Source organism: Hippocampus guttulatus, chromosome 13 (assembly GCF_054856545.1).
Source record: "Hippocampus guttulatus isolate MCC_2025c chromosome 13, RoL_Hgut_1.0, whole genome shotgun sequence".
In the NCBI taxonomy this organism is placed as follows: Eukaryota; Metazoa; Chordata; class Actinopteri; order Syngnathiformes; family Syngnathidae; genus Hippocampus; species Hippocampus guttulatus.
Genome location: NC_141273.1, coordinates 6,493,218 through 6,516,302, shown reverse-complemented (window position 1 = coordinate 6,516,302; position 23,085 = coordinate 6,493,218). Strand labels below are relative to the sequence as shown.

At 41.3% G+C, this 23,085-nt stretch overlaps 1 protein-coding gene across 3 annotated transcripts in view; it reads left to right on the top strand.

Moving 5' to 3' along the window:
• The window catches only part of LOC147196112 (uncharacterized), a 36,709-nt gene extending 14,702 nt beyond the window's left edge, over positions 1-22,007 (top strand). For 2 of the 3 annotated variants that reach the window (XM_086128061.1, XM_086128060.1), the window contains exon 12: positions 133-3,277. In XM_086128061.1, coding sequence (XP_085984187.1) covers positions 133-222 — 90 coding nt within the window. In that variant the 3' untranslated portion in view covers positions 223-3,277. Of the gene's footprint in view, positions 1-132; positions 3,278-10,738; positions 10,932-21,728 lie in introns of those variants that run through there. The other variant, XR_015102716.1, reaches the window with a different exon arrangement.
• The last annotated feature ends 1,078 nt before the right edge of the window (positions 22,008-23,085 follow it).

The window sequence follows — 23,085 nt, the reverse complement described above, 5'->3', positions numbered from 1 at the left end:
ATAGGCTTGTGGTTAAGGCCAGGCCGAGCCTGACTTTGACTATATATGGTCAATTAAAAAGAAATCCACTTCTGTATGACAAATACACAGCTGTTTAAAGACTCATGACCTTTTAAACCATCTGCTTAACAGACTGTTGAGGACATGCTGCGTGCAGGCGGTCCTGACTGGCAAATGGTCCTGAGCTATGTGGAGAGCATGTATCGTCACTTTGAGATGTAACTGATGGAGGTAATAAAAGTCAGTCTTGTCTATGGAATTGTCATCCAAGGGCAAACTAACTATGACAGCAAAGATGCTGGCTTGGTGAGTTTTTCTGTACTTGGTTTATTCAGTAAAAGTTTACAACCTGTAGCCTTTTGACCTTAAAGTGAAGCAAAAGATGATCTTATGTGAAGAAATGTGACTTTGTTGAGACTGGCTCATACAAAAAGCATTACGTTTTGGTGTATGTGTCGTATAATGACACATAATGTTTGCCTTGCGTATACTGAATGTATTTTTTTTAAATTCAAGTTGTTTGTAACACTGAAGAAAATGGTTGACTGTGTTGCATTGCGAAAGCATTATTTTTAAAGTATGTCTCATCAATGAGTTTTGTAATTGTGATTCAGCTCTTATCAGTCTGAGTCCAAAGTGTAAAACATTGATTCATCCCAATGAATACAGTCTAATTTATTCAGGAAGTGCCATAGGCTTGTGTTCAAAGTGAAAGTACATTATTGCACTTCTAATAGCCCGTTGGAAATATAAAGCACATTTGTTGTAAACGCCTCCACACTGGTACTTAACTTACACAAGTACTGTACAGTATTTCGTTTTGGTTTTGCCAATTCTGCATGTGAATGTTATTGTATACATGCTATGTTCTGCCTGCATGCCTTATCATTTCACGTTAAATATACAGTTGAGCCGATACCTTTTTATCAATTGCCTAATGTGCACTTAAGACCGGCACTTTATCTATCTGAGAAGCTATTGTAAATGTGGACTGCTGCTTTGGTCATGCGTACACTTATTTGGTTGCGGGAGCAGCGAAATAGCCACGGTTGAAGTGTCCAGGCCTGGCTGGTAATGATCATAATGTAAAAGAATGACATTGAAAGTTTCATGGCGTTAAACACTAAAGGTTGTGCATTCGAGGGGGGCAAATACATCTAATATACAAGGCAGCACAGGATTGCACATCCATCACACTAATACCTAGACAAATGCCTTTCTGAGACTTCTTGAAAGTGGACTTTGTACTCCTTATATGTACATGCCAAATATTTGACAAACCTCCTCGTAAAATGTTAATATGTAACTAGTGTTAATACCAAAGAATAAAATGTTGACATGAACTAAATGTAAAAGCCGGACATTGTGGTTTATCTAAGATCGGGAAAGATAATGCACAACAGGGTATCCTCCACTTCCAAGTCAAGGCAGAGGAAGTTCTAAATAGGCTACTGTTCCATAAAACAATTCCGCTTGTTCGGTACAGTAGTATGAACAGAGCCCTGGCTTGATGATGGATTATTATGGTCTCTACTACCGCCCTGTGGTAAATTGGAGTTACTACCGCCAAGGTAGAACTCCCCGTGCTTCTTTTGTGTTAGCTGATTTTCCATGCAATACAATTTTAGAATACAAACAAAATGAACTACAACGATACAACAATTCCCCTTGCCTGGCACAACAAGAGATTCACAGTTTACTTGTGACTTACAAAATAACTTTGACATTCTGCCCGGATGTGAGCTGTGAGCCTCGTGAGGATGGATGGATGGGACAACACTGAAAAAAAAAATACACTTTTCCATAAAGTAATGTAGTCAGTGTTCAGATTGTATATCAGTGTAAATTTACAGTGCCCTAAAAAAAAAAAAAAAAAACCCCGCGATGAATGTCTGCCCCTGGCAACAAAAGTGAGTAGATCCCTTGGTGGAAATGTCAGAATTGTGCTCAGTGTCTATTATTTTTTTATGGCGACCATTATTTTTCCAGCACTGCATTAACTCTCTGGGGGATGGAGTTCACCAGAGAGTCACAGGTTGCCAATGGAATCCTCATGCACTCATCTATGACAACATCACAGAACTGGTGGATGTTCGAGAGACCTTTTGTCCTCCACTTTCCATCTGAGGATGCTTGACAGACGTTTAGTACAATTTACGTGGAGAGACCAGTTCATCACCTTTTTCCCCTTCTGTTTCGGTAGCAAGGCATCATCTTGAAGGGGTTGTTATGTTGGAAGAGTGCCCTGCGGCCATATTCAGAAGCGAGGTGATCATGCTCTGCTGCCGAATGTTGCAGTACACATTCGTGTTCATGTGTCCCTCCATTAACTGCAGCTCCGAGTGCTTTTGGTGCGCTCGACATCATCTGAAGCAATTCATTTTGTCAAATCAACTCAACTGTATTGAAAGAGCACTTTTAAACAACCACCGCTGTATACAAAATGCTGTACATGGAGCCAAAGTCATAGATGAAACAACAAACAATAAAACAATAAATTAATGAAGACAGTAGAAAGGAAAAGGCTCGATCCCCTCTGAGCCTCCGCTTAGTTCTTGGTACCTCTAATAATGTCTGGTCCGCAGACCTGAGGCACTGAGCAGGTGCCTAGGGGCGGAGGAGCTCAGAGAGGTAAGGTGGAGCGAGGCCTTTTAAAGATTTGAAAACAAATAATAGGATCTTAAAAAGATCTCTACAATGTGTCGGAAGCCAGTGAAGGGATGCCAGAGGAGGAGTTATGTGCTCCCTCTTACGAGTACCAGTCAAGAGGTGAGCAGCAGCTTTCTGGACCAACTGGGACGCTTAATGGCGGATTGGCTGACTCCAAAGTAAAGTGCATTACAGTAATCCAGCCGGGGTGTGACAAAGGCATGAATTACTGTTTCAAAGTGCTCACGAGAAAGGAGAGGTTTCATCCAATGCCCCTTTATAAAGTGACAGTGCTCCATTTATGAAACGAGGCATCATTCACTACAACAGCCATAGTATTGTTCACCTGGTTACATATGCCAAAAGAAAACTTCCCGAAAGACATTGTCATGAAAATTGACACGAAACCGTGGATGGTAGAAAGGCTAAGGAAGGAATGGTTGACCGAGTGTTACGGCAGGTGAGGATTTTTTCATTTTAAAACAAAGCATTACTCGATAGGGAACGGTGCCTTTTTAAAAACAAAACAAAACAAAAAACCAGCCGTGTCAGTGCTGTTTTACTGTCGTCATGCTGCCGCGTTACAGGGAAAGAAAAGTTAAGGTATGTTATTAAACGTTGAAACCTCTTTCTGTGTACCGTCTTTCTTTGCAAATATCTCATATTACAATATGGGCTCCTGTGGCTTGTAGACAGGAGTGTCTTGTGTGTGTAGAAAATGGATTTTCCTTGAAAAAATGTAGTGGGTGCGACTTATAATCAGGTGCGCTCCAGAGTCCGGAAATTACGGTATATTTTTTCCTGAAGATTTTGACTGACCTCTGAATTGTGTTACTTTTAAATCATGTTTTCGACTCCTCATCAAGGAAAATTGCTATTGGCTGTCCATATTTCAGGAGCAATCATGTATTGCTTCACTTTGTGCTTGCAATGTTTGCTTTCAATAATTAATTTTATAAGTGCATAACTGTTCACAATTAGCAGCTATAAATGAATCCTGCATTGTCCCCCCCCCAAAAAAAATTCCCCTCTGATTGTAGGAATGTTTTCAACATATTGACTTTCCTATAAATTATCGTTTCATTGACAGATCATGACCAGAGTCTACTGAAAATTGCAGCTGTGCATGAGACAATGTATTGCATTGTTAATGCCAAAACAACAACAAAAAAAAACAGCTAAACGCAAATGCAGCATGATGGCCTCCCACCGATTAACATCTGGAACGCATCGTGAACTTTAGAGTTTTGTGTCTCCACGTGATTACACTCCAAAGTCTTTGGTTAAAGGCTAATCTTTTCATCCTGTCCAATTTAGAAGCAATACCCCTCTATCTCACAGCTCTTCCACCTGTTTTACTCTCTGCAATTCATTATGCTGGATTTTACATCCGTGACTGCGATGCAGCAACTTTTCCGAAACGTTAAATTCTGGTAGTTTTTGCGGTGCGTTTGTGTCCTGTATAATCGTTGGCACCGATGTCAACCAATTCATGAAAGTGTTGCGTCATAAAATCTAATAAACGATGTCTTAAATGTCGCATAAATTCTTCCAGATGAATGTCTTTTACAACCTTCAGAGCAAAGCTTTTTTACAGAAGCGCTTTTTGCATGCCAGAGACCAGGGGGCTTTTGGATTAAACGTGGATGTGACAGACTCGGAAAACCACAACAGCTTGCTGTTATCTGTGTGTGTCGGGTAAGATGCTTTTTATTCGAAACGTAATTGACCGGGCGGCCCGGTGGTCGACTGGTTAGCGCGTCAGCTTCACAGTGCAGAGGTGCATGGTTCGATTCCGTCTTTGGCCTTCTTGTGTGGAGTTTGCATGTTCTCCCCGTGCCTGCGTGGGTTTTCTCCGGGTACTCCGGTTTCCTCCCACACTCCAAAAACATTGTGTGGCGGGTTAATGGAACACTCTAAATTGTCCCTAGGTTTACATGTTCATGGTGTATCCCGCTCACCTCTCATCCAAAGTCATCTGAGATAGGCTCTCGCCCTGCCGTGACGGATGAATGAATGTGTTATTACCATAAAATGTAAAACATAGATGGCTGATTTGCCAACTATCTTTTCTATACATTTTTTTTAGGTCAACACCTACAGAAAGTGAATAAAATAACACTCCCAACCTATAAAAGTTCATCCCTATTTCGATCGGATTCAATTTTATAAGTGTCCCCACATGGTTAGTGGCGTCATGCGCCAGAAGAATGCAGACTGACCTGCAGGTGTCTGTGGAGCAAACGCGCAGATGTGTCTCATCACTGAAAAGTAATCAAGCATCTCCTTTGCTTGAAAGATTTCAATACACATCACTCAGTCCAAATCACAGCATCATTCGAGCCACCTAATCCTCCAGACAAGCACTTTCTTTCTACGTCTGTGGAAACGTGTCTAAATTGTTTTCCACGTACATTGTACATCAATAGTAGATAAAATGGTACTGTACTTCCAAGTCAAATGTGCCAAACGTCTATTAACATTTTCTAGAAAATTGCGTCAAGAGTCCAAACAGGCAAATGTTGCGTGTGATGCCAGCAAACATTTTGTGACATTTGCTCAGTGAGCATCCAAGTGTGTTGAGCCTTTTTATGGCTCTCCGGTTGTTTGTGATGCCACCACATCACATCGTGGCGATAGCCGCAGAACCATAAAGTCATGAACTGTGACAAAAGGAACGCGTCTGGCTGTCCAATGCAATGAATGAAATGTCAAATAAATTTTAACACGCTTATGTGATTGGAGGAAGCATGTAGTCAATAGCACACTGGCGAATCTACGTTCACGCTATGAAAACACCTTCTCTGCAACTTCCCTGTTATTTGTCTTCAAAGGTTGATGAATTGTACTTTATTTGAGTCGTATTATATAGTCGTAGTTTTACTTTACTTTATTTGGAAGTTAACTAGCACCGTGAAACAGAACAGACTGTGTTTAACCATAAATCTTCTCTTATGTTTATCTCTGTTATGTATTTATGTGGATAAATTGCCCCTCATGTGTAGTCCTCAGCTTGTTTTGGTAACAGTGGCGAGGATGAAGCAGACACAACCGAAAGGTCTAAAGATGAAGAAACACCATTTCAACAAGTAAAATTGGGGGAGAACTTTAAAAATGTCAAAATAATTCATTGTTATAGTCCATTATTGGCGGATTAATGACCCCTTTTCACATTCTATCCGGATATGTTAAACCTGATATTCTATCTTTTGATCCTTCACTGGAAGAGCTGATTGATGAGTTGGATGTTTTAGAAGGGTTTCCAAGACAAACGCAAAGTCGTACAGTATTCTTTTATTCTTTTTTTTTTTTTAAATCAGATATGGATTGAAGTACAATGTAGGGGGATCAGTTTCCCCACAAACTAAATCTTGTTATATAAGGACAGTGTATCATTCCCTTTTGGATGTTTGTGTTTGGCTAACAATCAAACGGTGATGTTTCAGTCGCTTTTCCGAAATTTCCCCTCCAGGCTGTGCACTGCCAGCACTGGTTCAACAAAAACCTTCTCAGTGAAAAACACTAGATGTCAGGCTTGACATCAAAATAGTCAGTCCTGAGCTCTGGACATCTGCACAAACTATTCAAGGATTGGAGGGAGAATGTCATCTATTTAAAAAAAAATACCCATGTAGAGAAGGTGATCATTTGATATCACAACTGCATACATCCACAATAATAAAGATTCTTTGAAAATTAAAACTAGAGTTGGATTCCCGGATTGACCCTGGTGGTTCGACTCCCAGTGTAGGAACAACTTTTGGGGTAGGTAATCTGTAAAGCCTTTGGTTTTGGAACCAGAGGGTCATTTATGTACCTAATATTGTGGCTGGTTTTATACATAATCATCCATGTGTGCTGCTGCGCGACTGCAAACATTTGTGATAACAACACACACATCAGGGTCAAGTTAAATAAACCTCGCGCTCCACAACCCTTGTTTGTGGGCCGTGTTCTAATAACAGTTCATCAATCGCGACAGGCATGATGTCATGTGCTAACTATGTCACAGGCGATGGCGCCCTAAATGAGATTTTTTATTTTTATTTTTAATGCAGCCCTCTCCCATGGCTATATACGTACACTTCCAAATAAAATCGAATTGATTGTTTTTTACCATTTTTTTTAGGCTAATTGCTCTGAAAAAATGAATCAACTTAATAGTACGCTGTGCTAAATGACTGACGCACTCTGAATTTCATTTCTGTGACTTACTTGGTATTTTGAATTATATTTTGTATGTACCGGTATTATTAATATTAAGTGGCTGTTGCTTTACATTTGAATCCATGATGGATTTTCCATTTTCAGGTTTAATAGGTGAGTCAGTAGTAATAACTCCTTTTAATTTAATTGTGGCACCGTTTTGCCGATATTGCGAATTGCAGCGAGTGCTCTTCTCGCAGGTTATTTTAGGAAGCGTTTTGAGTTTCAGTTAAGTGAAGTGAATGCACTGAGAGCTTTGTAATGCATCAGAAAAAAAACATCTGCATGTGACAGAGGCAAGTGGTGATCAGAGTGTTTTTCAGGGGCAAGTCAACATCTGCTTAAGGTGACGCGTTTGGATCCGGCGATGGTTTCATGTCAGTAAATCAAACCTCGGGGTCATTAGGAACATTTAATTCCCATTAGTGTGGCTGAAGAGGAGTTAGATCGGCACGTAGTCTGTCCTCTTGGCAATTGAGGGAGAGGAATTCATTCCTTGTTGTTTCCTCTTCTGATGGGACAAACAGACAATATTGTGGTTGGACTGCGTTTGACAGACTGCCAAAAAAAAAGTGTTTGCTCACAAAAGCAACGGACTGTCAGCGGGTTTTTTGAGGATGAATTTTCACTCTGGGATTTATTGCATAACCATGGAGATGAAGAGGTGGAACCAAAAGTTTGGAAAGCTGATAGTCACAGGTTGTGTCACTGATGTGATATATTCTTGTTGAATCATGATTTTTTTTTTGAATGCCGTAGACGTATAAGCGGAGGCATTTCCAGACAACCTAATGTGGTTAGGTGTTCCTGCCAAGTTTGATGCTTTAATTCAAATTGATATCATCAGAAATCTAATACCATCAACAAACGAGCAAATCTTACGGGAAGCCAAAAGTTGTTGATTGCGTGACAGAAATCGAGGGTGACGTTGTCACAACAAGATGAAAAACCTCAAACTCCCTGCTGACACGACTCAAACGGCTCCCTGGGTTGGCCGCGGGGAGGAGTATGATGCAGTCGTTTGGCAAGACGCGCTTCACCGGGGGCGAGTCATTGGAAAATCTGTTTGAGCTTGCATCCCACTCAGCGTGAGTTTGTATTTGCACAACACCCATTGGGCCACGCACAGGCCGGCCTATTGCATCCTGTTCAGAGGCAGACAACTCCATCCCAACACGAGGAGGCTCCGGAGGAACAGAGCAGGCCTCGTGGTCCCCTCGATCATCTCCCTTGAGGGGAACCGTACTTTGTGCTAATCATGGGAGGTAGCACAGGTGGCTGAAAGCCTCGCAGTGAGTCATTGTGGTGTGTCAGTGTTTCTGTCTGCTCTACTGCGTGAGTATTCTCTAGATTAGACATGATACAGCCAATCCCTCAGTGGACCTGCTTGCAGAAGTCTCTATTCCTGGAGGCATGTATGCATGCAGGTATCAAGGCAGACGATTAAAATAATATGTGATTCATTCGAGTAAAGGTATTGACTCACTAGGCACATATGCTCCTCTTTTAGGCACCTGAAAAAAAAGCTTTCTGACTGAATTCTGAGAGTCACAAGTCTGCCACGTCTACACCATAACATACTCCGATATCTCTGAACGGGTACGTTATATGACCAAATCTAACAAGAGGAATTCAGTTTTTATGCTGACTTGGCTGATTGGTGTTGACACTAAACAGATAGATATCCAAAGATATTCTGGTGTACATCCCTTCCTCAAACGCAACAAAGAGTCAAACGTCACCAGTTGCATGTATTGCCCACTTTTTTCTGTTCAGGGTCACAGCTGACCTTGAGCTGATACCATTCGGCTGGGTAAGAAGCAGGGATGGTCGATGTCGACGTACACACTGTTCGAATCAGTCTCATTTAACACACATCTGGAAATCCAATAACCAGACCCCTGATCAGAGGAATTGAAGAAGTGCTCTTGATAGGTCCGATTAATAGTGCGCTTCTCCTCATGAAGGTCGCGGGCATGCTGGAGCCTATCCCAGCAATTTGGCCAGTCGGCGGCGTACACCCTGGACCGGTTGCCAGCCAACTTACAATTACATCTACTGATAATTTCGGGTGTTCCATTAGGCAACCATGCATGTTTTTGGAACATGGGAGGAAACTGGAATACCCAGAGAAAACCCACATAGGCACAGGGAGAACATGCAAACTCCACACAAGAAGGCCAGAGCTGGAATCGAAGGTTGGACGTAAACGCATCCAAAAAAAAAAAAAAAAAAAAAAGGCATTTTGCATTTTCATATACTCCTCATAAAAAGAAATAGAAAAAATGATTTGGCGTATGTGGTTGGCAGAAGAAAAATGTCTCCCCCCCAAAAAAATGATGACACTGGATTTTGTTCAGTGACAGATCTGATGAAAAACATAATTTTGATGACAAACATAAACATGAATCCATCTCCAATATGAAAGCTTTTTTGGCTTCCGAACCGTTTCTCCCACATGTTGTGGCTAGAAATAAACTCACCCAGGTGGACGTGAATAAAAAGAGAATCTATTCATTTTCCAATAAAAATGATTTAAACCATCCCTGTCTGAGCTCTGGATTAAATCACTGCATGTTTTGAGCATGAAGTGCGCACATAATGGAAACTTGACACAATAAAAAGCCTGTGAAGCCTTGATTTGTGCGTATCTTGTTAAAGTGTGGCATTCTTCCACGCTGATGATAGAAGGGAGGTGGGGAATTGTGAGAGGAGCACTCTTGGTTCTTGGAAATGCTTTAAAAATACATCGCCGTAGTGATTTTGTATGTATGGAAGTATGATGCAGGATCAAGAAAGTTAAAGGCTACTTATGTTTTTAAGACAAGTTGTAATGAGTCCAGTTTTAAAAAACAAAACAAAAAAAATGGAACTCCTGGCTTACTCTGATAAGGCTGTGTTGAGGCATGAGGATACATTATGGCATTGTAATTAGAATTCATAGAATTATTTTACTTTTTCTTTTCATTTTTGTTTTTTGTAGTGCCACAATCTTTTCATGCAAAATAAATAATAATAATGATAAATACAATTTGCTATGTATGGTTTGCTCTTGCAAACTTGGCTTGGAGGCTAATCCCTACTACGGCGTGACTTCACGAACAACTTGACTGACCATTATTTGCGAGAGGAAGAACACAGAGGAAGAGACCATTCGCCGGTGCTCTGTTTAATGCCTGACTTGTAGACCACCCAGCCATTGCACGACCGTTGGCTTTAATGCTGTGCAGCACTTGAAAATCACGTTCCATACGTGGTAGCTGCTTGGCAACAATTAAAACTAAATGTAAGGCCACAGTGCAGCGGGAAAATAACATGCGGACTGAGCGATTGACACACGTTCACTTGACCTCCGCTCGATGACTCTCCGAATTATTGCATAATGGTACCCTTACATTATAGCTCATACTATACAGTTCCCTGTGCGACAAATTCCTTGTGTGATTTTTACATACTTGGCCAATAAAGACGGTTCTGATAACATCCTGTCTTTCTATAGTTCCCAAAGCATGACAGTTTCTTTCCTCATAGCCTTAAAACATCTTGGTGGCAGTTGTCAAGGAGAAACTAAATACATTAGAAGCTTACCGTCATTAACTTTCATTACACAAGTCTCACAAACTCTGACTGCGATGGCTTCCTGTCTTTTAATGACGCATTTCTGCGGCTGAACCTATCAAGACTAGCGCCCGAAGACAGTTTGGAATCCTCCCATAAAGCACACTTACAGCTCATCAAAGCCTCCACGTTCTACAGTAAAATATGGCGGCGGACGAGGCCTTGATATCTTTCACCTCTCCAACATGCTTCATCTTTCTTTACACATTTCAGCACTATTTCCACAGCCCTCCATGTATGTTTCCTTGTGTATTTATCTTTCCAGCCTTTTGATGTGCACTGCAGCCAGAATGAAGCTGTTTTCATCATGCTGAAAGCGCATCAGTGGGGAGATGACTCCAACAACACAGACTCTCGGAGTGTGATTGATTATTTCTGTCTGGCTCCAGACGGCTCATTGACTCACTGGCTCTGCAATCCCTTTGACCTGCCCGCCTCACACTCTTCCAACTGATAAGGTGAGCCATACTTGTGAACAATGCGGGAGTGAGAGAAGCAATGACTTCACAGTAGAAGTCAAGTTAGACTAAACTGGTGTTGTGCACATGCAGACCGGGAGCAAACTGGGCCCGTGCCTCATTTTCCACTCATTTTTCGCCAGGGTCAGGTTTTTGCCCAAGATTCAGCTGTCACACATTTCCCCAACCTCACTGGCCAATTACAGTAATCCAAAACAGGTGGAAGTGGGTTTTTGCCTGTGCTCCTGTATGTGTGAGGGTGTTTGTACTCTATGTAATTGTAAGAGCAAACCAGTCAGAGAATTTTTTTTTTTTTTTAAACGAAAAAAAAAAACAAAAGCGAAAATCGCAGTAAGATCATTGTGTGTACAAACGAAGGCAAGGAGAGGCTTGTGTTTGAACAAGCCCACATCTGACTGACAGGGGATTATTGTGTGTCTCAACCGCACAAGGAGAGAGGGAGTTCCTGCAGGACTGATGAGGACTCAAACACAGTTTCAGACGTCTGGAGCTGTGCGATCAGCCGTTCCGATTATTCTTGATGGCAAATGCAAAGATCCATGTTTCCTTGCCTTAAATGCACGTGACATGAGTGGTTATGCAGTAGCAGCTTTGATGAATGAAGGGTGAAAGGCAAATAAATGCCCCTCCGGTACTCTGTTTTTCCAATGACACACGCACACACACACACACACACACACACACACACACACACAACCAGTTCAGGGTGTACTCCGTGTCTTGCCCAATGACAGTTTTTTGTCAAATATCAAAAAGTCTGTATGATTCATTAAGTAAAATTTTCAAGCATGGGCTTTTGCAAAGGGAAATAAAAACATGCCTTCAACAATGGGGAGTCTTGTATTTTGGCTCAAATCTCAGGAAAATCTTGGCCGTATTTATAGTTTTATTGTTTATAGCTATCTATCTATCTATCTATCTATCTATCTATATATATATATATACACAGTATATATGTATATATGTGTATATATATGTACCGGGTATATATAAAATTCCTCGTCTCACCCCCCCTCGGGTGGTGTCCGTCCCTCATTCAGCTCGGGTCCTCTACCAGAGGCCAGGAAGCTTGAGGGTTCTGCGCAGTATCCTTGCTGTTCCCAGCACTGCACATTTCTGGACTCAGATGTCCGATGTTGTTCCCGGGATCTGTTGCAACCACTCATCTAGTTTGGGGGTCACTGCCCCGAGTGCTCCGACCACCACAGGCACGACTGTCACCTTTACCTTCCAGGCTCTCTCCAGCTCCTCTCTGGGCCCTTGGTATTTCTTGGTGTGTGTGTGTGTGTGTGTATATCTATATATATCTATATATATATATATAAGGGCGGCCCGGTAGTCCAGTGGTTAGCACGTCGGCTTCACAGTGCAGGTTCGATTCCAGCTCCGGCCTCTCTGTGTGGAGTTTGCATGTTCTCCCCGGGCCTGCGTGGGTTTTCTCCGGGTACTCCGGTTTCCTCCCACATTCCAAAAACATGCATGGCAGGCTGATTGGACGCTCTAAATTGTCCCTAGATGTGAGTGTGGGCGTGGATGGTTGTTCGTCTCTGTGTGCCCTGCGATTGGCTGGCAACTGATTCAGGGTGTCCCCCGCCTACTGCCCGAAGACGGCTGGGATAGGCTCCAGCACCCCCCGCGACCCTAGTGAGGATCAAGCGATTCGGAAAATGGTTGGATGGATATATATATATGCATATATATAACACAGTGGAATTTTGACCGACGACAAATTTAAGTTACGCACAAAGGTTTTGTTGAAAAATGACCTCTATTGACATAGTATTTTTCAATATACGAACAGTCTTGCCAAAATGCAAATCCTCCTATCTGACACAGGTGTCAAATCAAGGCCCAGAAAATCAAGCCGGTTACAGTTTGTCTTTCGCCACATGTGTTTCTTCTCAACTGACAGGTGAACGAGCTCTTGAATAGAAGCACCTGTGGCTGAAGACAAACTGTGGCGGGGTTTCATTTCTGGAACTGGATTTGACACCTCTGTCCGATAGGTGGATTTCCATTTTGGCTGTTTTCTCCCTACCCGGCGTAAGGCGGAAATCCATTGCAAATGTTGGCATAACCTTTGCCGCCGTATCTTCGCTCATCCAATCACAAATGATTGACGTCGCCAAATAAAAGTCCAAAAATCTTTGGATTGTCAGGATATACTATCAACCGTATGTATTTTATTTATTGAATTGTATCTGTGCAGTCATGTTTTCATTGTCAAAATGACCATGATAAAATATCAATGAATTTTCTCGTCAAGGCTATACCAAATGGCAGATAAGTGACAAAAAATTCCCAAATCAAACTTCTCATTGCCGTAATTTGTGTTTATCTGAAAAGTATGGATTTCAACTTGGCAGCATGAAACTTTGATACATATTTGAGGTACTTCCATGTATTGTAATACCATTTTAATGGGAATTAAGTGTTGAAATGAAATATATGAATATCTAAATTTGCATTTGCATTTTTGACTTATGAAGACCTTTTTGACAGGTTTCTCTCTCTCACATTCTGTCTCTCTCTGTTGCTCTCTCTCTCTCACACACACCCACACGCATGCAGACACACACACACACACACACGACTTGTTCATGGTGTCCTCCGCCTCTTGCCCAATGCCAGTTTTTCGTCGAGTATCAAAAAGTCTGTATTATTCATTATGTAAGATTTTTAAGCGTGGGCCTTTGCAAAGGGAAATAAAAACATACCTTCCCCAATGGGGAGTCTCGTATTTTGGCTCAAATCTCAGGAAAGTCTTGGCCCTCGGCTTACTATCACAAGCCCTTCTTTTTTAGGTGAGTCTCTGATGGAAATCATTTTGTTCACCAACCGCCTTTGCATCTGCTTTTGTAATGCTAACATAGCAAAATTAAGACCACGATTAAAACTTCAAAGGGCTTTTTATACCCTCTGAAGGGAATTGTATTGGACCTGCTGTTCAACCTCATGATATATCAATGTATTGCTGTCCCACAGCCTCACTCTTCTTCATCAGGCCTCTGCTGTCTCATCACATCTGTCCTGCGACTCCCGCAGACTTGTATGAATATTTCCTGTCACCGATTAAGGAGTTTAGTAAATCGTATAAAAATTAGAGGCAAACTTCCTTTTAGCTTCTAGTCATCATACAATGAGATTCAGAGTTATCTGGAGGCACGATCACAGATGCCAGCTTTTCAAAATGTAAACTTCTACAACTTAATGATCATTACGGCGTCCACTCCCAGCTAAGGTATAATATGGTGTCAACGGGTTCAAGACATTTTGGAGAACTTGAGTGGCATTCTGTAGAGCACAGAACCCACCTGAGCCAAACAAAGAAGAACAAATGTGATGCCATGGCATAGCACTCTCACGAGCTTGTTCCAACAGTGTACCTTTATTCAGATTGCAAAATGCTATCTTGATTCTCCTTCAAATCTTGGTTGAAATGTCTCCTGTGAAAAAGAGATTATTAATTAAAACAATAAACCTCGGGTTGAGGTGTGTGTGTGTGTGTGTGTGTGTGTGTGTGTGTGTGTGTGTGTGTGTGTGTGTGTGTGTGTGTGTGTGTGTGTGTGCGCCAAATTCCATCATCCTCAACAGCTTTTCCATGACAGGAAAAAGTAACCCCAGACCTACACTTAGGTAATGTAACCTATAACCTCTAAAATGTCGTCTCTGCACTTTAGAGTGCAGGCTTTTACTCTGAAGTCATCTTGGAACCATGCCAATATGATCACAAAAGTTCATAAAGGGGTCATTGCGTCTCGTTTGGAACCATTATGTTGCTTTGAAGCTGTGCTGCTTCGTCAAGTCTTCCGTGCTTGTCAAGATCCGCCGTCAGATGCGATTTTGTGCACACATGCACCGTGCCATTGAAGGAACAAGTACTCCACCCCATGAGGAGGCCGCTGACACACCAAACACCTGAAGGAAACACACCCAGTCTGCCTTTGAGTTAAACTGTAAATCCTCTCGCTGACACACTGAACAGAACGTCTGTTAGAACAACAACACTGACTTGCCAGACGAACCAAGCTGTGACCTGCACAACCCAAACAAAACCGTTCAAATCTCACTCCAGTTGTATATTGCTGGATGACACGCCTTAAGTGTATATGAATAGTTGCATGATGTATGACAGGTGTTACTGTAAATTTCCAGCTAATTGTACTCCTTGATATAACCCGCACGGCACTGGATTTGGCCTCGGCGCACATGGATACAATGGAGGAACATTCTTTCGACATTCAGAGATTGCTCCGCACTAAGAAAAGGACTGCTTGAATGATATTTGAAAGAAAGACATTTGATCCTTTTTTTTTTTTTTTTGCTGAAGCGACACTACGGTACTTTTTAAAGCAGTTGTCAAATTATCACACAAAATTCTTTAAAACGACTCTAATGTCATGTTTGCTCAATATGATGTATTTAGTTGTTAAATTACATAAGATAACAGTTGAGAAAATAAGGTACAGTTAAATACAGTTTGTAGAAATTTTGTCGTTTGCTTGCTTGCAATTTCTACCCAATTTCAAACAGTTTTACCGATAATCACCCCGATTTGATCAAAGAAAGCTGAAGTAGCTGAGGCCTGAAGTCTATTCATTTTTTCTCCGTTGGTTTGGCTCCTTTCTTGAAGCAGAAATGCCATTCTCAAAATAACACGGGCAAATCCCCAATCCACTTTGCAATCGTTCACAACAAAATGTCATTTCTCATTGATTTCATCAAATTGCAAATATTTTCGAAGACGTATCGAGTATCTCGGTGCATCTTTACAAATGGTTATGTACAAATAGCTGACAGTTGGCACAACCAGCCCACATTTAGAGCACATTTTCCAAATACATAAAATGGATCTTGCTGATCTCAACTCAGTAGTTGATTCTCAGTCTGATCATTTTTCACTCCAAGTCAAGTCAGCACGATGAGTCATCTCTGCTTCAACACACTTGATTCAAATGATCAGGATCATTATCAGACTTCGGAAGGGCTTGCTGATGACCTGACGATTTGAATCAGGTGCTGAGCAGCAGGAAGACAGGCAAGATAAATTCCATGCAAACAACAAACTGTTGTCAACCTTAATAAACCATGTCACAGACTAAATTTGACACATCGTATGGAAAAAACTGTGGAAAAGATTGCAGTATGATGAAAGGGGTCCTTTCTGTAAATGCAACGGAGTAAATGTAGTGCGTTATTGTACCCAACTCTGCTACCGGTTGCAATTTTATGACACTTCGCTGCATCTGGTTTCACCATTGCAGTTAAAGCCCCATGGTCCATTGTCAATCCTTCTTGGAACCACAACAATATGGGTTGGATATTACAGTGTCACGTCATCCCGTTAATGCAGCCCAAGCGTCAAGCAACGCAGAATTGCGGCCCAGTTGCGCCTACCGACAAAACATCAACATCTTAATTCTGTGCCGATGAGCTGACACAGACACAGACACAGACATCTGAGGTCCACATGAGGAAATTTGGTCCAGTGCTGCCACGGATATTCTCCAGCAGCGAGTTTGTGTAACTACCGCTGTACCTGGAAACATGTCCAGTTTAGTACATCTTCCAAGGCAGACACTTTTGATTTACTGCATAATGTGCAGTCTCACATGAGACATTTTCTCAGTCAAATATCGTTTTCCTTGGAAAATGTCTGTTGGTAATTGGTACAAGCCACTGCAAATTTGATCAAAAAAATAAATAAAGATCACAAAAATGCTACATTTGAGATGTTCGTCTGATGCAAGACAATAACCTAAAGACAGATTAAAAACAGGCTTATCCATGGCAGATTTGGGCTATCTTTGTGCCAAACAAAGTTTAATATGCCATTTTCCGACACGGTGTAGCACTCACATGTATTTTATCCCTTGCATGAAACTTGAATAGTCTATTATTTAAAAACAAGCACATCTGTCAATGTCAAGAAGTAAAACAACATGATGACCAAGCCCTACAGCTGTTTGTATTTTCTTAACCGCTGTGTATCATTGTTCTAGGTGTCCTCTTTCTGTCCGATAAAACATGTACCATAGAAAAGGTCTGAAACATATTGGAGACAAATCAAGGCACCGAACCCCTTTAAACTGCTGAGACAAGGAACACCAGTTGAAATGTTAGAGCTCTGACCTAAATAGATTTTACAGCCTCTGCTGCCGCACTGGGGGAGCTTCCATATGTAGAAAACATCAAGCATGGTTGAGCATTGGCAGACACAATCTTCCTTTTTTTTTTTTACACATTCTGGCATGAAATGAAGCAGAGTTCAGCTCAATGCCATGCAGGAGACAGTTGGCGTTCCGGTGAACAGGTATGAGTTGAAAGACCTTAGGTAGTGTCCAGGCTTACATAAGGCTGTCGGATTGTATAGCTAAAACGCCCAGAGGTGATTACTCCAGGTGAGTTTATTTCCTAGAAAGAGAACTTTGACTTTACAGTGGGAGAACGTAAAACAGTAGGAATTTTTGCTTCTGGGGGAAAACACCATCAATTTATGACTTTTCTGTAGCACTGAAGCCGTTAAGGCCGGCGGGGGGAGCTGGAGCCTGACCCAGTTGACGTAGGGGGCCAACCTTGGACTGGTTAGAGTCAGTCTAAGGTTGATTGTGGTTGGAACTCAGCGAGTGGTTTGCAGTTGATGTCACGTACCATATCTATCTATCTATCTATCTATCTATCTATCTATCTATCTATCTATCTATCTATCTATCTATCTAGCTATCTAGCTATCTAGCCATTGTTATGTTTTTTGTTTAGATTACATTTGGTTTTGTTCCCTCATACCCTTTTTTGTCTTCACCTGTTCTCGTCATCTGGGTCACTGGTGTTAACCAATCAGCTCCCTTTGTGTCTTGTCCAGGTGTTTCTCGTTGTCTCGTCACTTTGCTTGTATTTAGTTCCCTGGGTTCTGTCAGTCTTGGTTGGATCATTGTGTGTGTCTGTATGCTCCTGTCATGTGTTGTTTCGGTCAGAGTTTTGTTTGTTTTTTGTTGTTTTTTTTAACTTTGGTGTCCTGTAGTTTTCAGGACTTTGTTTGTATACTTCTGTTAGTTTTTCCAGTGTACTCCTGCAAGTATTTTTTTGCAAATATATTATGCTCAGTCCAACCTGTTCCTCCTGCCTCCCTGCTTTTTGGGGTCCTCTACCTATCATCATGCAAAACTTGACATCGATTTATCTATCTATCTGCAGCACAGTGAACAAGTTTGCTTTCATGTCAGCCTCACAATTCTTATGTTTTGGACTTGAATTTCGGTTACTCTGGCTTCTTCCCCCAATTTCCAAATCATGCATGTTAAACATTCATAAAATAGAAAAGACCGGACAAATATAGATTCATATTTAATATATTTATATAGACTTTTTTTCAGCATATTTGGTATTGGTGTACTCCAAAAGTAATTCAAAGTATTCAAGTTATGTAACGTTCATATCATGTTATTCGGATCACATTCTTAACTATCTATATTAACAGGTAACTTGTAACTGTATCGGAATTCATTTTTAAAGTCCCCCACCCGGCCTCCCCCCATGTGGATGGGTAGCCATCGATCTGTATCAGAAACCACCATCTCCCTGTCTCAGGCCCCTTTCCTGGAAACATCATGGAGACCACTCCATGGTGAAGACCAGATGGAGTCATGGAAAGTTTGGGCCCCAAAGCTTGTAATTGCTTAAATGGATCACCTCACTCCCTCAAATATTTCTTCTAGTCTCTCTTCCCCTATCTTGATCCATACGTTAAGCCAGGGGGCTCTGGATGTGGTGTGTATGCATGTGTGACTGCACGTGTAATGCAAGTGATGGTTGGACCCTGCTTGACCGACTGTGATTTGCGGTTGTCTGATGTAAAACCATTTTTTTCCATCTTCCGACCTCAAGACTCCCATGCGTGTGAGCCGGCTGTGGCAGATGTTAAAGCGGATGCAGCGTTGGGGGCTGAAGTTGTGTGTTCCGTTGATGATTGGTGTCTTGTCGGACCGCCAGTTTATTCGCCCGTTAATGAGCGGCAAAAGTGAATCCTGTGGATTAATGAAATCACGTAAGGATATTTGTTCCTGCCTCAGTATTTGCAGCTAGACGTGAAACACATGAACATTCCATATCATGGTTTTAGTGGCCAAAATTATCATGGGGAGCAGCAGTATCAGGATATTGCAAAAGGAAAATAGAGATATATCGAGGCAGACCAATACACCTTTTCCATATGAGAAAATGTAAAAAATTACATTTTCTGATCTTGCATTCATGCAAATTAAGTACTTTTCACTTCCGTCTCTTATTGGTCTCAAGAGAGCAAAGTAGGGCGTATACAGTATATTCTGTACAGATGAGTGAGCGTGATAAGTCAACAAACACACACAATAATCACCAAAGGGAGTAAAACTGGAATCTGTTGATCAGTTTAAATCCTTATCTGGACAATTTAGGAGGCTCAAACATATTAACATCTCTCTTCTCATTCATGTGATGGAAAAGATGACATGCTGCCACTTTTGCAAAGAAAGGCAGCATATATATTAGCACGTATGCTAGCATGCTAAACCAAATACATGTTTTCGTGAATAATCTGTTGACATGCCTACATAACGACAACATCAAGAGCACCTCGCTTGGTCCTACTTGTTGAGAGTTTACTTCTACGCCAATCAGAGACACTAAATATGGTATTACAATTTGAAACTGTAAAACTACTGTACATCACAGTGTATCGTTTGATCCCGAATAGTGGCACAAATATACGTCATTAATCAAATAAACTCTCGAAATTATGAATATGTAATGCTACCAAAACCATATTTGGAAGCTGTTAAAGGTTTGAATCGCCCTCTCCTTGCTTTTATAGACTCGCAGGGGGGAGATTGATTCCATATGGTCCCCCTATATCCCCTGCACAATAGAAAAGTCATTCACAGCTCAGGAGCGGTATACATTTACAGCAATCTTTACAGTGATGCTTTTTGTTATTGTGGAAAACCTATGTGTCTGTTGGCTGGCTAAACTACTCCGAAGCGCTATGAAAGTCAGCAGAGCAGCGGACCCAGAGGATTGAAGTGAGGGTCTCCCCAGAACAAGAGCAGAGGAGTTTATTGCCCCAACAACGTGGTCTCCTGCTATCCAATGACTTCTTCCTCAGGCGGAAGTCTCGTGTTATGTAAGTGTCTAAACGGAAAAAAGAAAAGTGCAGCGTGTGCTGCTGATGTGCTTTTATGACATTATAAAATTAATATCAACCTGCCGTGACTGTGCTAAATCTATCTTAACCTGTCCCATAAGAATATTGGAAGTTCTTGGCTGGGTGATACAAAAGCCACACACTTAAACATCCGCTGAGTTGAGCTACTGAACAGATGCACACGCACCGGATTTCCTTTTTTTCCTAAATCTCTGCTATCCCTGTCAGCCTGTAGGAGATTTATTTGTCATCTAATTGCAAAACCTGCTGTAGACCATAGCATGTATGGCTTTATTTCATGGTAAAATATAAATGGAATTCTCCTTGTCCTTCACTGGGCTGCAGACCTGAGTACAGACATTTGGAAACACATTTTCCAGAATGTGCTTGCAAATTCATGGATGTCATTCAAAGAGAGGAATATGTGATGGTGGGGTCTGTGAGGGGCGTATATTTAAGTGCTACGCTGTGATCATCGTGGCTTCAATGGTCTAGTTTTGCAGATTGTAAATATATTTACATTTTTGGCAGATTCAAGTTCAATAATATTATTGCTGGTATAAATGTGTCAAAGATCCGATGCCAAACCTCAAGAATGAGGTCAATTTCAAGGCATCTGTTCTACAAAGTAAGGCAACCAAAAGGGGTGTGAATCCATTAGTTGGAATAAAAAAAGTAATATAGTTGTGTGGCTTTAGACCAACATGGAGAATGCCAAAAAAAAAATAGAAATAAGTATGCAACAGGAAAAAACCAGGATGCAATGTGCTCTTAAAAATATCTACTGAATGAAAACATTGGTGGGTGGACTAATGAATAATGCTGGACCATTGTATTTGTTTGTACAATCCCCAGTGCTGCAGTTCATTCACATCACATTAGTGAACCAAAAAAAAAAAAAAGTTAACTGAAAACTCAAAGGCGTTTTGCACGAAATGGATCATAAGTGATTCTATTTCCCCAGTCTAGTTCATATCTTAACTATTTCATTCCACAAGACGTACTTGTACGTCTTTTTAAAATTAGGCCCCGCCTACCAAGGACGTACTTGTACGTCTAAGTCTTTTTTTTTTTGCGTCATAGAGAGGAGGAGGGTCTGATGCAATCTGTGAATGAGAATAAGCCGTTTGCATTGTGCTTGAAATGCATGCTTTTACAAAAAGCTCTTTATCTCAGTTTTTTTGCCCAGGAATCGCCATTTTCATGAAACTTAGCCATTTTGTAATGCCGATTGCTGAAGAGAGTCCAAACTTTATTTTGGTAGGCTCCATGTTTATATATAGTGAAACTGCTCTACAACGAAATTATGTTTGCAGCAAGAAATTTTTCACAACAGGGGTTTTTTCACTGTAGCAAATTTGATCTCAGATGTAAGCACACACACCCACACACACAAACGAATGTGTACACGCACACACAAACGTATGTGTACTCTATTTTTATTCCAATAGTGCATAAATATGAGCACACACTTATTTGACACTTCATATTGTCAGTGTAGAAAGAAAAAAAAGGGAAAGAAATTGCGAAATTTAGGATCAGCATTCACTTTCACTTACAGCAATTTCTTGGATAATGGCTTTTATTTTGCTTTGCAGGATGTGAGATGGCTCTTCAAGCAACAAAAGATCAACAAAGCAGCTGGGCCCAACCATGTTTCCCTCTACGGCCTCAAAGTCTGCGGTGATCAGACCCTTGGAGCAGTAGGAAGTCCTGGCCTTCTTCAAACTCTTCACCATCATCCCAGTCCCCAAGAAAATTTTGGAATTGAATGACTAGAGTCAGTTAAAAGAATAATAATAATAATAATCTATAGGCCGCTGGACGGCTAACCAATCATATGACATGGGTGACACACTGGCACTTCTGTGCTTCTGACTGAGTGGATGATGGTTTCTGGAGGAACTTGACCACTCAAGAATCTTTGGGATGAACTTAATGTAAACCAAGCACTAAGTCTAGTCAGTCACATCTGGTGTTCTGAATGAATGGATTCCACAATAAATGACGCAATGGAGTCATTTTTATTCTCTCCTCTACACAATCTGCCATCACCCTTTTCAATCACACCCAGTTAATTCAATTTTTTGCATGCTCTTCAGAATTCCACGGTGCTTTATCGTACCCCACTTAACCTCATTGGAACCTTTCTTCCCGGGAAATCATTCTTACTTAAAAAAAAGATATGGATGTCATTCCAAGAGAAGACATGCAGGACAATCAGTCCCTCCAAGTACTGTGCGCAAGCTTTGCAATGAGAGGAGACTCAGGTTGTTACTGGTTCTAATTTTCAATGAGTTATAGCTCCTGCTCATCACCTAATGTGATAATGAGATTAACAGTCACTCATTCTGCTGTTTTCTTGACAAAGTGGTAGCAGAGAGAAGTCATGACATCACTCTAACTCAATGCAGTTTCCCCGATAAATAATCTATGCTTCTGACACAATGAGTTTACCGAAAGAGTGATGACATCATAGTGCTTTGTCAAACAACACACCGTTCACGACACCCGTGAAATGAAAGTTGCTGAGCGCAACCGACGCAACAATTGCTCAAATAAAAGTTATGACTTGAAGCATACAAATGATGTCATGAAACTAGCTCCTTCTCCAAGCACGTGTGAAAACTTTGTGTTGACAGCAGTAAATCTTGCATCTTTGAGTGCCTGACTGTTGCTTTTCCACTGCCTACTGGGATTCATGATTAGTTTCCAAGCCCTGCATGCAAATTCAGCTCTCGAGCCTTCATTTTCCACTCATTAAAAACAGGCCCCGAAAGCCTGGTCCAGAACGACAAATCTCTTCGCTCATCATATTTCTCCACTAAAAACAATACATCAGACTGTCGACTTAGCACTTCCTGGCCTCTCTTACGTTTATTGTGGGTGTGCGTCTGCATGGCTGCTAAGCTGTTTTATTGACACTTAGGGAGAAGGTATGCATGCTGCGAGTGC